The sequence below is a fragment of the Typopeltis vanoorti genome, chromosome 9 (assembly GCF_054136105.1).
Source record: "Typopeltis vanoorti isolate ZY-2024b chromosome 9, IOZ_Tvanoo_1.0, whole genome shotgun sequence".
Taxonomy (NCBI): domain Eukaryota; kingdom Metazoa; phylum Arthropoda; class Arachnida; order Uropygi; family Thelyphonidae; genus Typopeltis; species Typopeltis vanoorti.
Genome location: NC_143557.1, coordinates 109,720,543 through 109,737,177, shown reverse-complemented (window position 1 = coordinate 109,737,177; position 16,635 = coordinate 109,720,543). Strand labels below are relative to the sequence as shown.

The window sequence follows — 16,635 nt, the reverse complement described above, 5'->3', positions numbered from 1 at the left end:
TAATCGGTCGGTAATTTACTACAGCAGTCTTGGAACCACCTTTATGCAGTGGAACTAGTTTTCCCTCTTTCCACCCGCTCGGGACTAACCCAGACCCGAGACTCAAATTAAACAAAATGGTCAAGGGTACTGACAATTCTTTAGCTGCTTCTCGTACAACACGAGCTGGTATACCATCCAATCCCACAGATGTATTGACATTGAGGTTATGCAATAGACTACTCACCTCCACTTCATTAACCACAATTCCCGTATAATCTACTGGTTTATTCGTTTCTGCAATGTCACCACCTGGATGATATACTTTTGCAAAGTGCTCACTCAGTAACTCAACTATCTCAACTGATTCAGTTACCTCCCTACCATCGGCATTCTTTAAAATCAATCTGCCATGTACATTTTTCCTTTTACTTGCTACATATCTAAAAAACTGTTTAGGATTCTCTTTAGCCTGCATGGCCAATGTTCTTTCGTAATCCTTTTTTGCTTTTCTTACCACACTCGTCACCCTTCTGGCCTGTGCTTTATACCGTTCATGTGCCTGCCGGTCACCCTTCTCCTTAAATTCCCTCCATAGTTGTTTCTTTTTTTGCAACTCAAGCTTAATGGTGTTATTCATCCATTTAACCCCTACTTGATTTATTATTCGGACTCTAGGTATACAGTCAGCCATTGCTTCATGCAAGCACTTCTTAACTACCTCCCATGCACTATCAACTTCTAGTCCTTGCAGTTGTACATGCCATGGCACTGAACCAATCAAACTCCTAAGCTTGTCATACTTTCCAGCCCGATAATTCCACATGTACCCCGTCTTAATTGAAAATTCCACACCTTCAGCCACCTCTCAAGTTTAGACCCTATGATCACTCTCACCGATTGGTGGCAATGTGGTCATATTTGTTACAGCCAAATCCTCAGATGTAATTACTAGGTCAAGCACTCTCTGACCCCTAGTATTTTCCATTACATGCTGTCGCAGATAGTTATCCCTTAATAACTGCATAAAATCCAGTTCCTTCCTCCCGTGTGTCCTCTCCTCACTCCAATCAATACGACCATAGTTGAAATCTCCCATAATAATCACCCTCCTTCCACCCATTTCTTCTATTTGCTTGTGCATACTGTCACCACCATCTTTTTCATCACCTGGTCTATAGCAGCACCCAATTGTATATTTAGTTCTGCTAGCCACAATCTCACACCAAATGGCCTCAAATGTGCTCTTTTCTCTATCCTGCAATTCAACTTCTATTCTCCTTGGCTGGAGCTCATCAGCTATCATCAACAATACTCCTCCCCCCATTTTATTCTCTCTGTCATTCCTGAACACACTATACCCATCACATTCAATCCCACTAGTTATATCATCTACAGTCAGCCATGTTTCACTAATACCTATAACCTGTGGTCTGGAAGTGCCAACCATGGCCAAAAACTCTTATTGAATTTACTTATATTGAATTTACCATCTTCACTAAAAATCATGCCTAAGTAGCTGAAATGTTTTACTTGTTCCACAGGTTCTCCGTTCACAACACAGTTGACATTTTCAACAATTCTGCCTATTTTCATTGTCTTTTTAATGCTGACCTTCATCAGATATCAATTACAACAGTTATTCAATTTAATCAGGGAATAGTGCAAACTTGTAGCGGATTTATTTAGAAGTATAACATCATCCACATAAAGCAAAGAGCTGACATTAACATCTCCAATTCTGATATCATGTTTAATACCACTTTCCTTCATAATGTGATCCATATAGATAATGAATAACAGAGGGGATAATGTACATTCTTGTCTCACACCAATTTAACATTAAACCATCTTCCTATACTTTCTTCAATTACTAACTGCAGATTTACAACTCAAATAAAGACTAAGTATTGCTTGATATAATGCCCTATTGACACCATATAACTGTAACATATTGAATAGCTTCTCTCTTGGCACCTTGTCATATGCCTTTCCCAGATCGACAAAACTTAAATACAGATCTTTGTTATATTCCCATGCTTTCTCAACTATCTGTCATAAAGTGAAGATCTGATCCTGAATCCAGCTTGTTCTTCACCAAGCTTTTCTTCAAGGATATCTTTTTTCTTCCCCTTTTTCATGTCACCTTTATCATCTGTAACTCCTTTTATAGCACTCTTTCCTCCATTTCTAAGCTTCTTCAACAAACTCCAGAATATCTTACCACCTTCTTCATATTTATTTTCTATGTTCTTGCCAAAGTCCTCCCATGACTTTTGTTTAGCTAGTTTTACACAGTGTTTCGCTTTCTTACATTTGTCTCTCTAAGAGCAAAAGATGACTTATTTGCCAGGAACTTTTGCTATGCTTTTTTCTTTTCCTTCACTGCCTCTTTAACTTCCTGTCTCCACCATGGAGTTCTGATTTTTTTTATTCTTGCAGACAACCTCACCGCATGACTCTCTGGCTGAATCAATCAGTGTTTTCTTCGGGGATTGCCACTGAATCTCCAAGGTTCGGTTCCTGTTCTCAAATTGTTTAATTTTTTCTTGGATAATGTTTGTGTATTTTAGTCTACAGTTCACATCTGAGAGCTGCTCAACTTTTATTCACTTTAAAACTTTCTTACATGTTATTCTTTTCAATATGAAATTCAATTTTATCCTGCTCAAGTCTAAATAGTGATCGCTTCCAATTTCAAATCCTCTGTACACTGTGGTGTCCTGCACCAGGACGAAAACATCACTATCAACAATAACATAGTCAATGAGACTTTTCTTATTACTTGCTTCTTTTCTCCATGTGAATTTGTGCACATTTTTATGTTGGAACATGGTGTTAGAAATAACCAGTCCGTGTCCTGGGCAGAAATCCAACAGATATTTGCCATTATTATTAGCTTTGCTCTTTTTTCCAAATTTCCCAAAATATTTTTGTATGTCTCACAATCATTTCCTACTCTGCTATTTAGATCCCCAACAAGGACCAACTTTTCCTTTTTCATTGTGTCAGTTGCTTTTTCTAAAGCCTCAAAAAATTCCTCCACTTCTACCTTAGTAGAACCTTCTGTGGGACCATAGGCACAAATAAGTCTCATTGTCCAATTCCCCATTCTGATATTAGCCCACATCACTCACTCTACTTGAGACTGACTGCCATTCAAGAAGATTAGCCTCGTATTTTGTGTTGAATACTATGGCTACTGTTAGATAGTGCCATTATATACACTATCTAATTGATTAAGAAAATTAAAAAATTTTCTTAATCAAATTAAGAAACTGATTAAAAATGTCTCACTCCCCACTATCAATCGGATAAATTTCTTTCCGTAAGATTTCACCTGCATTCTTTATAAGTTCTCCTGTTATCCCATCTATTTCTTTATAAGTTGGTTCTTGAATTCTTTCTTCTATATTTCTACAATTATTTTGATCTTCATATTTTATTCTGCCATCATCATAAATAATTCCTTAAAATATTCCTTGCATCTTTCTTTAACTAATTATTTCTCAGTTAATATTTTTCCTTCTTTATTCCTTACATCATACTCTTTGTGTATCAAAATTATGTACTAACTGTTTTAATTCTTTATAGAATTTTCTATTAAGAATTAAAACAGTTTCTCTTTTCTCATTATACTGCATAATTTGTTCCACTTTCTTTCCCATCATTTCTTTCTTTCTCTTTTTACAAAATTTATTTGCTTTCTTTTCTCTTCCTATTCTTCTCTATTATTTCTTGTGTTCCTTTGTAAATACTTTTTCCTTGCTTTGTTTTTCAATTCAATTATTTCCTTATATTCATCAAACCATTCATTTCTATTTTTCCTATACCATCCTATTTCTTCTTCAGCTGCATTTATGATTGTTGGATTAAGTCCCATTTTTCTTCTATATTCTTTCCTTTTTCTATTGTTTTAATATTATATTTTATTTTCTTCTGATATTTATCAATTACTTCTCTATTTTGGAATGCTTCAATGTTCCATTTCTTTATCTTTTCAGTTTTCTTCTGATCTACATTTGATATTCTATAGAATATCTAAATTAAATTTAGATATTTTAAAATTTTAACTAACATATAATTAGATTCACAATTTGTTCCTCTATATGCTCTTACATCATTAACTGAACTTGCCCATCTTTTTTTGAAATCAGGACATGATCTACTTATTTTCATAATAATAATAATATTATTAGTCATCTAATTAGCTAAATGAACTTAGTTAAGCATTTCCTTTAGATGTGTTTCCTCCATTAAACAATGACATGATTCACAATTTTCATACTATAAATTCTAAATGTAACTCAGTCATGTTTGCTATACATATTTATGACAAAGTTATAAAAGCATTCATTATGCTAGTTATGGAAAACAATTTGAAATGTATTAAATCTTAATACTTACCAATAATTAGGATCTGTTTCTTTCTTTAAAAACTCATCTAATTCATCACCTTTGACAGGTTTCATTATTTTCTTTCCCTCTAAATCATAACCAATATGAGAAAAATCATCATACCACTTCATTGGAATATCACCTACAGTATTTCTTAAATCCTTAAAATTAAAAAATAAATAAACAAATAAATAAAATATTGAATACAAATACTGAAAAATTATACAAGTACAAGAAATATACACCATATTAACATGCTCTAATATTTAATGGCAATTCTACATTAATGAGGTTACTAAAAGAAATATATATAAATTTGTATTTTATTTTTAAGGTAGAACCAATTTCTATTATAATACTTAGCAGAAGTGAAAACAAATGACACTTCAGAATTTAGAAGCTCAGATAATTAATTTATGCAGATATAAAAAAACTCTGATGAGTGATAGCAATTATTGATTTGTCATAGTAACTGTTCTTGCAACAAATGCAAGATTTACAAGATCTTTTATTTAATAATATGTTATTCTATTTCTGGCTACTAATTCTACTCCTAACAATGGCATTTCCATGGATTGATTAAGTGTTTTTTTTTTATTATATTTTATCATAATTTTTTTTAATACCACTATCACCTGATTGCAAATAATCTAGGCTTTTTTTTCAAGAAAAGTTAAGGTATGCAGCAGCAAGGTTTTTCTTTAAAGGACTCACACTTTTCTTTTTGCAAAATAAGCAAACCAGTCTGACAGCTAATAAAAACATAATAAATAAGCCAAAGCAACAACAAAAGCATTCAAGTAATAGCTTCTAAGGAATGTCATACTCAGTGGTGAGCTATAAGTGGGCTCGCATTAAATTTTTCTGAAATTTGACGAGCCTCCTTGTTCTTCTTATTTAATAATCTTGTAATACTAGAAAATACCACCATGTAATGTATACATGCTACTATAATCTACTTTAAATTCATATGGATTTTCTGATAACTATATAAAAAATCATATCATTGCATTTTGTTCTGATGGAGCTAGTGTAATGTTAGGAAATAAATCAGGTGTTGCAATCAAACTTCTACAAAAATTTCCCAACGTTGTGATTTGGCATTGCGCTCATCGTTTACACTTAGCCTTACACGATTCGATAAAAAAAAAAACATTAAATAAATCATTTTGAAATATTTATGGATAAATTATATGCTTTTTTATCATCAATCACCAAAAAATCCACGAGAATTAAATATGATTGCAAAAGACCTTGGTATAGGAATTTTAAAGATCGGCTGTGTGTTTGGACCACAATGGGCAGCTTTACGAATGGCTCTTGCTTTGTGGAGAAATTACCCAGTCTTATGCAAGCATTTTGCATCGAACAATAAATATAAAGGCTTTTTAAAACGACTTTTCAATTTGGAATTTTTAAAAGATCTAGCATTAATAATTGATATCCTACACGAATTGTCATATCTGTCAGAAGCTCTACAAAGTCGCAATATAAGTATTATAAGGGCTAAGTTAGGCCTTTTTATTTTTGCTCGACAATGTGAGCCCTTCGTTAAAATTTTCATAGCTCACCACTGGTCATACTCCATTAGTAATGTAATGTTATTACAATACTAATAGATACATAATGCAATACAATACATAAGGAAACAATGCAAACTGTTACTACTGTTTAACAAACATGTCCAGATTGTCTATATAAAGAAATATTTGATATTATACCCAAATTAGAATCAGTCATAAGAGAAAGAAAACATTAAAGCATGCAGCTCAAGAGAATGTACCAATGCTTAAGATAGAAAAATCTTCCAAATCCTGAAATGTGGAAAGGCAGCTGCAATATATGATATTCAAACAGATATACTCAAATATGGAAGCATAAAAATTTTAGTGGCTACATGGCATAATTTGCACATGGTCAGATGGTAAAATTCCAGATGACTGGGGTAACTCTCATAGTATCCATTATAAAAATAAGAATACGATAAAGGTGTCAAAGAAAACCTGTTCAAAATAAAATAGTTATATGTAATATAAATGGACCATCACACAGATTGATATCTTACACTTAGGCTGTAAGTCAGCAGTTAGAAATGAAGAACATATAAGGAAGATGGTGTGATATAAAAACAAGTTAACTGCTGCTAATGACAGAGTTCAAAGTGATGGCAAAGTATAACAATGTAACCAGAATCACCTTATTTCTACAAAGCAGTGTCCTCTGCATCACTGCCAGAATTCATTGTGCTGTCCTCACAATTTTAGCAATGTCCTCTAAATTTTAGATCACTATCACCCCTGCTCTCTTATTTCATCCACTTCCTCCAATATATTCCCACCACCATGTGTATACTCTACTTCCAATCTCTGTTTTCCAAATTTTAAAACCTTACAGTGTGCAACAGTGAACTGTTAACCCCACTCCTGTGCCCATTCAAGTCCTCTTGTAAAGCGACAACATCTACTCTACTCTCGCAGTTCTTCCCAATTCTTCACCATCCACAAACTGAATATATCCATTCAAACATTCTCCAATATCATTAACATAAAGGTTAAACAGCAGTAGTCCTAAAACAGACCCTTGAAGCATAGCAGCTATCAGACAGTCAATCTTCAATTCAGTGCACTAATCTAATATTTAATCCCATTTTGTGGGTGAGCATTTTTCATAATTTGAAGACAAAATATTTTAGCAAAAAACAGCCACAGAAGCTGAATAAATCTTAACATTTAAAGTGTTTGAAACATGGTAATACTGTTCAATGCTTCATGTCCAACTGTAGAATCGTGAATTATCCCATCTGACCACAAAGCAAGATAAACAAAAAAAATAAACAAGTAAATAAATAAAATCTGCAAATAATTTTTTTAACAAGTATAAAAAATAGTACCTCTTCATCAGAAGAATCGACATGATATTCATCTTCGATTCTATCTTCTCCAAGTTCCTCAGTTTTTAAAGAGGATGACATTTCTTGTTCCTGTTTAATTGTAGTTGCATTTGAAGCATTATTTATTTTGTTATTCTCCTGTATCAGGAGAGCTTGATTTGAGGAATCCTGAAAGTAAAAGAGCATTACATCTGGTAAGGTGAAGTGAAGAAAAATAACTTTTCATCTAAATGATTTTCATGTTTAAAAATGAAAACTTTGATGCTTTTGAAAACCATGAAGCAAAATAAACCCTCATCACAATATTTTCATTGATATATATTTAATAATAAAAAATTTTACTTTTATTATTATTATTCTGGTCCTCCATGGAGTTAAAAGACATCAGAGAAAAAAAAAATAATAATAAAACATTGTGATGTGAGCTTTGCAATATAAAAGAAATCTCTACAACAGCTAACTCTTTCTTTCCGTAAGTTATGTAAAGGAAAAAATATAATAGCTAGACCAACAAGGGTAATGTACAACTGTGGTCTGTGGTCCTCTATACCAGATTATAACTGGAAAGTATGTTGGCCAGAGACTACACCATTTATAAGTTGCTAGATTATAACCTGATCCCACAATTCCCAGAAAAAAACATTAAAAAAATTCTTAAAATTGTCACATCTTGGGCACCTGAATCAGTTTACAAACTTAAGCCTTTCAGTTCCTGCTCTCTTCCTTCACTTTAACAGCCAGTCATACTCCAGAATCCAGTTCACTACAGCAAAAGAAAATAACAGTTTGTCTAAACTTCATAAAACCCAATAACCTCTGTGCCCCCATATAGATGCTACTGACTCACTCCCCTTTTAAAATAGCCAAACAGTTAACTAAATCTGTAACCCCCCCCCACCCTTCTTACTGGCTATACTTCATCTAATATAACAAATTCGATTTGCTTCAAGTTGTTAATCCAATTAGTTTCAGGTAACACTGATATCATGGTGAGTTTCAATGCCCTCTAACATTACTGATCTCTTCAATTTTGCCATCCATACCAGTTATTTCACTTGAAAGGACATCATATATAAACAGATAGCAGGTACAGCCATGGGCTCTTTCTTTAGCCAATTTCTACATGGAGCATTTTGAAAAACATGCTCTCAATACTACCATTCTCAAACCTTCTATCTCGCTAAGATACATTAATGTGTTCTCCATTTGGCCACATGGCAAAGACACATTAACATCAAAATTTCTTCCATTAAAAACAATTTCAACATCCATGTCACCAACATTCAAGCCATCGATACAAACATCAGTGATATATATTGTTGAAAGTTTTTCCACTTGGTTATACTATAAATTAAAGATGCCAAGAAATTATATTCTTGGTTTAATCCTTTATCCAAGTGTAAGCAATCAAAGCTTGTGCATGAAGTAACTTCACGACTGTGCAACTCGTATATAGAGGCTATTGACTTCACATCACTTGCCTTATATTCCATAATGTAAAGTACACATCTATCTCTAATCTAGAGTATTTTAGTAACAAGGTGTGACACCTTTTTGCTACTTGTATATGGAAATATGATTTCTGCTTTAGTTCACCCTTGATATCTCTTCTGGGTCAAGCTCCCACTGACGAGACCTCAAGAAAGGTCAAAACTGGTCTGTGTAGGGATCTTTCCCATAATGCATAGCATTATACATGTCTGTAAGGACATGTGCTTTGCATTATGGGATACTAAGGCAAGTGAGCACAGAAACAATATATACTAAAAAATCGTTAAACTTACTACTAATAGTCAAATAATTAATACGACTCTGGTGTCATCTGTAGATAGCAGGATAACTAAGCAATTTTCCTTCTCTAGTTGGGCTTGTCAACATTAGGGTGCTCTACAAACAATGGGAATGATAAGAAGTAAGAGATTTACTTCCTAGTTTTAAAAAACATGACAGTTTTGCCACGGACAATTATGTGTGCAAAGTCGCACCCAATGTGCGCTACTTGCAAATTTAAGTTTACAGGATCTTTATAACATATGTCTATATTAGATATATGTTTAATTGATGAAAGAAAGTCATCATCATCATCATGCGTATCAAGGATTTAGGTCTAGCATGGCCTGTTCCGGTTTTATAAGTCATCATTGAATCATTTAAGAGGACCTCCTGGTTTTCTTTTTCCTAATGGCTTGTACTTTAAGGCTTGTTTTGGTAATCTTTCTGTTTTCATTCTTTGAACGTGTTCCATCGATGAAAGAAAGTAATATTCTTTAATTAATTACTTAATTTTTTTCCTATCAACATAAAACTTTTTTTTGACGTATCCCCACGTTTCGACTCGCGTACCCCCCCCCGGGGTACGCATGGACTCAAGAAGCTAAAGAGACAGTTGAGGAAAAGAACCTATCAAAAGTTACTGGCAATGCTGGTTGGTTGGTTGATTGATTAGGAGTTTGCTGGTGCAAGGACAGCTAAGATCATTTTGTGCCAAGCCAAACAATACTCAATTATTTTACATCAAGACTTTATTACTATTTATTATCAAGGTGATAATAAATAGTAATAAAGAGTATATGTATATGTTTATGTATAAATAATAGTATATGTTATATATAAAGAGAAAAATTTTTAAAAATTAAGTTAATCAAACCAGTATCTACATATAAACAGAATATACTGTAGGATATCTGTATTAAAATTCAGATATCCCACTTATTTTGCAAGTTATTTGCTTTGTTTTTCATCTTGCTTTGATATACCTGCCTTATATTATCAGAAAAATAAATTTGATTAATGCACAGTTTTTCCTGTTAATCCATATAACACTGTAATATTAAGAATTCAATTTTTGAATTACTTCAATATTTAATCAAATGATCTTAAATTCAAATGAAAATTTAATGATTAAGATGTAAGGTTAATAATTTTAGAAATTAACACTATTCATTTCTAAATAATACTTCTTCATTATCAGATTCACTACTCTCATCTTCATTTTCTTCTAGATCAGAATACACGCTTGAGTCAGAATCTGCTTCACTGTGACTGGTTTCTTTTGCCATTTGTAAGTCCTAATCATAAATAAAATTATAGACTGTATATATCAACACTTTACAAGAAATTACTACAAAAATTAATTATATACCGAGTTTTCACTAAACTGAATGAGTATTCTGTACAATATACAATTCACAAAAATGTTCTTAGGTTTTTTTATTTGTTGTTGTTTAGTATGCTGTCCAGTATACTAAACAATAATAATAATAAACATTTTTCAGAATATAAAGTATATAAATGTTGCACTGAACATTATAGTACATAATTCACAAAACTGCGTTACAAAAATTAATCAAAACATAATTTATAGTTTTCTATTAACAATATTCTTACTAATCATTCTATTAATTGTTAGATTTCCAATTTTAACTATTAATGATTAATTTTAATCATGAACATCTTGAGTTTTTTCTTTTTTGCAAACACGTGTATATATTAATGAGTCTCCCAGCCTTTATAAGGATTGTTTATCGCCTTTCAAGCAAAAGACTGCACCAAGTAATTCCTGGTATAATGGAAGGCGATTAACCTTAGTCATATATATATATATATATATATATATATATATACACAAGAGCTGGAGAAACAGACTCCTAGAAAGTGCCTTATCTACAGATAATGTTACAATGGTGCCTTGTGATACAAAACAGCACATATGTTTACGCAGTTTAATTGAATGTCTTTTATAACAAGCTAACATTAAATTCAATTTTTTTTTTTTTTTTAATTTTTGGGATGTCTGAATTTTAATACATCATATTCTTGGACTTACTGCAAAACATTCTGAGCCTTGTGATACAATGCATTATCCTGCAGGAAGTAATCACTATAAAATGGATAAATTGCAAGTATGAAGGGAGACATCTAACTCACAGCAATAATCAAGCTATGGAATTCATCAATAATCAGAGATTCGTGATGCTGTCATCGTATGCTGGTCCAACCATTAACAAGGAACAACAGGAACTAAGCTGCCATTTTATGCTCCTCAAGAGTCCAGTGTCAGTTCCTAATCCCAGTGTAACCATAGCTACTCGATTTTAGTTCAAAGGAATGAAAAGGTAGTCTGGAAGTTGTCTGCTAATCCCACTGAAGATTGTATTCCAATAAGTCTAATGCAGCCTACCAATGTAGTGTGCAGCACTGAACTTATGTCAATCCCATCCATGAAATGTAAACCTACACTACATTCAATATGGTGAGCAAAGGGTTACATGCCACTTGTCAGTAATACACAAGGTAGTAGTGGCGTCACACTGTGCAACGAATAAAGTCAATCTGTTAGATGGCACTCATCTTGTAACTCCTGCTATAAGCTTGTGGATCTTTTCAAATCAAACATCCAGGTTCACTATCACAGAATCGGAAGTGAAATTCATTCATCATCCAAAGATTACCAGAATGCGGAAACACGTAGCAATTGGGCATTTATGAAATGGTGGTATTCAGCAGTTACTAAACGTTTTGTCAGTTCTTCACTTTGTTCTTTCCCCCAATCTTATGAGCACACATCCGCATGCCAAATGCAAATAGTTCCTTCCGATTTAACCTTTTATTATTATTATTATTTCAAGCATTGTATGTAACAGGTCACTTTAATAACCACACTACTCTTATAACTAATGATCTTGTCATTGTCCTGTACAGAAAAAAATAAATAAAAGATCTCTAGCAAAGTATTTATCTCGTTGGTATATATGTTACCGCTAAAGTGCAGAAATCAGTTATTCTTCAGATTATCTAGGTATTGTGCAGATTAACTAGGGTGATCCGTTAACGTGCTGAAAATTGTTTCATTTCTCAAATTACCTAGGGTAATCTGCAAATTACCTAGATAATCTGCACATTACCTACTAGGCACTCGTTAAAGTGAAAATAAGATCTTTGCTGGAACAACAGCAATTAAAAAACTATAATACAAAGAATCAAATGGTTTAAAATATTATTACAATCAAGGAAATGAATTTGCAAAACATGATAAAATTATGTTTACTTATTAGTGCAATCTAAAGATTGGTGACACTTTGAATTACATAGCAATTGGTTTTTGCGACAAGCACACCTATTTGTGGTACATTTAGATTTACAGTCACATTTTCTGAAACCCTGCCCAGTACCAAGGGATTGTTTTATTGCTGTTTGATGTAAAGATATTTCTACAGCAGGGACATCTTCTTTCGTTAAAAATCTCTCTTTGCAAACACTGAATTCAGATTTCGCATACAATTGTTTTAAAATACCCGTTTTAGTACCAAGTTTATAAAAGCCATCCTCTGTTTTACAAAGAACCACAGCTAAAATCGAGCGGGCATCAGTTTTTGGTCTGTCTACTTCCGGTACGTTAATTCTCACAGTGACACCTTCATCAACATTTGGGTGCTTTGCATTAGAAACTGCTAACATTTTCTTTACTTGCTTTTCTAAACCTTTCTTGGCTTCATCACGCTGTATTTTCTGATCCATATTCTTTTTACAGATGTTGCACAATACATTCTTACCATACCCTTCCTCTTTAGGATCTATTTCACCACAAATTACGTGAACAAACATGTCACACGATTTACACTTGTGAGCACCTGATGCTGCTTTTGAGCAAACAATACAGACCATTTCTTGTATAGTCCTCTTTACAGACTCTGTATGAAACTGTGATGGCGATTCTGTTGAAGTTGAGGGTAACTCAGTGATGACTTCTTCAACATGCAGAGGTGATTCCTTGGAGGTGCAAGGTAACTGAATATTCTTCATAACTGTATCCTCAATCAATGGTATAGAAGGCAGTTTAAGATTACTATCGATAAATTCTTGTATTTCTATAGGTGATTCTGTAGAAGCAGGGGATAAGGGAATGTCCTCTTGAATAAGATTTGACTGTGATCCCATAATCACAGTTTCTTGTGAATCTTCTAATTTTTCAAGGTCTTCTTCAGTATTTATCGAATGTAATACACTTTGTGGTATAATAGAAGAAGACAATTCCACTTTTGCGGGACAACCGAACATGGCTTCGTATGGACTTCTCTTAATTGCAGAATGATAGGCACGATTCTTCATGAATTGTACAAATCGTACGCCCTCACTCCACTTGTTAGTTTGGTTATCAGCCATCCAAGTAGTGAGCATGTTTTCAATGTCTTGATTCGCTCGTTCTACACTTCCTTGACTTCGGCTGTGTCTAGGTTTGCCATTAACCATTTTAATTTCTGGCCACAACTGTGTTACACATTCTAAGATTTTATTACAAAATTCGCGTCCGTTATCAGAATGCAAAATACTTGGAGCACCAAAAAGGAGAAAAATATCAAACAAGTTATAGGCTACTTCATCCACCCGTTTTGATGTCAGCGGCTTCAATACAACAAATTTTGTTAAGTGGTCTTGGTATACGAGAAGAAACTTAAACTTTCCATCTGGTTGAGATTGGTAATCGATGAGATCCACCTGGCAAAACTTAAACTTTCCATCTGGTTGAGATTGGTAATCGATGAGATCCACCTGGCATCTGCTATTGAAATGTGATGAAATAATCGGCTTTACAACAATCCCTTTTTTCGCACTTTTTTGTTTTTGTTGACAAGGTTCGCATAAATCCAAAAACATTTTTATTTGGGCTTGGGTTATGTTTTTATAAAGTGTATTTAATTGCTTGATCATTCTGTCTCTTCCACCGTGGCCAATTGACAAATGAGTAGAATACAATATGTCAAACAATTCTTCGGCATGGACAAACTTTTTCACACTTTCTCGCGCATCTGACAACGGCTCAATGAGTTTTTCACAGCCTTGTACAGTTAACACATCATACCTTTGAATTATTCGATAATCTCGAAATGATTCTTTCTTCTTGGAAACTTTTATTCGCTTTACATCTTCAATTATGGAATCATACTTTCGTTTTGTCATTAAAACACTATTATATTTTGAATCTTCGCTAAAGAGGTTTGCGAAGAATCTTTTCTTCATTTTACTCACCAATTCGGTGCTTGCTTGCATAATAGGAGCTAAATTTATCTGCTTTAAAAAAATCACGACACAAATTCACGCGCAAACAGGCAGAAACGAATTTGAAAACAGAATTAGCTATGCTACGCACTAGCAGCCGACGCAAATTATGAGAAATAAAAACAACCGGCGACGACAAGACACTGACGAAACGAAACTAAAAGTTGAGGGAGAAGGGGGAAGGAGTAGGGAAAGGAAATGAGAGAAACAAACTTTTGAACTTTAACGATACGGAAGCCGTTAATGTGCACATTACCTAGGTAAAATGCGGAAAACTCTTGATTCAGCAGGTTAACGGAGCAAATCAGTTAATCTGCAGATTAGCCAGGTAATGTGCATTCCAGCTTTAGCGGTAACATATATATTTTTGTTCGTCAGTAAGCCCTAACGTAACAGGGCAGCGTGACATCAAACGCGTCAATTTTTAATAAGATGACTAAATTGATTCTAGGCCTTTACCACTTTCTCAATGAAATATGGAAAAATTTAACCAAGAATGAACTATCATTATAGCACTAATCACGAAAGACAACGTTGTCAAGATGGCTACCAATATACAGTCCAGTACAGTGTGCGGCACCCGATATACACATACCAGTCGTAACAAATCATAACAATATTAAACTTTAAAGCAGAAAACAACACTTAGCACTTTTCTTAAATATTTCGAACTTTGCCAAATAACTTTTCTTTATAAAAGGACTTATGGAAAACCGATATATGAAAACTCGGTTCTACAGTTAAAATAAGATCCCCAAAAAAAAAATTATACTCTGGGTTTAAATAACTAGTAATAAAGAAAAAATATTTACCATAAATTGAAATGAAAACTAATTTCAGAGATCGACAAAACACACACACATAGACTACCTAACACGTGTTTCTACGCAGTCCCCACGATAAACTACAGATGAAACAAAACCATTTCTCAATTTCACCACCAGGGATCAGGAAGGTAACAATAAGTTTTAAAATAATAATAATAATAATAATAATAATAATAATAATAATAATAAGTCATGTCATCCACATAAGTTACTGGTGAGCTGGAATACAATCTCTCTTATGGCACCAGAGCTGTTAATTGCCTGTACAAAGGGCAAACGTAGTGCAAAACGAAGAGTACTAAAAGAACCACTTGCTTGAACCCTCTTCGAATGTTAATTGGATCTGAAAGCAATCTGTTGAGCAGTAGAGCTGTTATCGTAGCCTCATTGAAGGCAGTGCCGGATTACCAATAGGCAAAGCAGGCACCGGCCTATGTTCCCCACGCAGTTTAGGCGCCCCTGCTACAACGGATCAAAATAACATTGATTTGATCTTGAAAGAAAATTATAATCATACTTTCTTAAATGGTTTCCAAAAGATAGAAAAATGAATCAAATCAAAGAAACGAAAACTTAACATTAAAGACTCTATAGAAAAATACTATATTAATGTAATGTACCCATTAACCACTTAAAGTATGTGGCATTTGAACATCACTGCGCTTGGCCGCACGAAGAAAGACTTGATTTCGAGTCTAGTCAGCGACTGGAGGAAATTTTTCTAAACCTTTTTCTTCGACCGGTTCCCGAGTTTGTCGATCTCTGGCATGGGCAAGCGGGTTTTTCCTCCCGGAAACTCCGGTTTTTCGTCTCTTAAACTCAAGAAAATCGACCGTAGAACCCACATTATTTCAGACATTAAATACGAGTGTTAGGGTTAGGGACCACTAGATGGCGGCACTTGTTGAGCCGTCACTCTTCGCTGCGTGCAGCTTAATTAGTGATAGCCTTGGGCCAGCTATCTCTGATTGGGTACCAGTGGAGATTGAACTGCCCACTCATTATCCAAAAGTTAGATAGGGCTAAAAACCGCCTTGCCTACTCCCTATATATACGGAAATAAAAAGGCGGTAGCCGATTTTTTTTTAGTACATAAACCATAGACATCAGGTTCACATTCATTTTCTGTAATCTGTCAGTTAGTAAAAAATTTCGGTGCAACCAACGTGCGTACATGTAATGTAAAGGACTGTCCGGCCACAGATACGAGAACCTCAGTTAGCTCGGTGCCAAGAAGAGTCAATTCATGTTGAAGAGGAGAAAAAAATGTGATGCACGAATTGGTCACCAATATAAGATATCACTGCTTTATACGTAAAATTTTCCAACTGTTATACAAGCAAAATAGTTATCACTTTATAAACTACAATATTCATAAAAGAGAAGTTAATTTTCCGAAGTGTAATAATAAACAACTCCTCCCTCAATACGGAATGATTACCCTATCAGAATAGATTCTGACATGCGCTGAAGTGGCCAAGGGTT

At 33.9% G+C, this 16,635-nt stretch overlaps 1 protein-coding gene across 1 annotated transcript in view; it reads right to left on the bottom strand.

The window, feature by feature from the left end:
- The window catches only part of LOC150103417 (ribosome biogenesis protein bop1), a 128,496-nt gene extending 113,277 nt beyond the window's left edge, over positions 1–15,219 (bottom strand). The window contains exons 1-4 of the mRNA XM_090398153.1: positions 15,136–15,219; positions 10,225–10,335; positions 7,268–7,435; positions 4,387–4,538 (exon numbers count right to left, since the gene is read on the bottom strand). Of these exons, the coding sequence (XP_090254279.1) occupies positions 4,387–4,538; positions 7,268–7,435; positions 10,225–10,335; positions 15,136–15,138 (434 nt within the window). The 5' untranslated portion in view covers positions 15,139–15,219. The remainder of the gene's footprint in view (positions 1–4,386; positions 4,539–7,267; positions 7,436–10,224; positions 10,336–15,135) is intronic.
- Between the last annotated feature and the right edge of the window lie 1,416 nt (positions 15,220–16,635).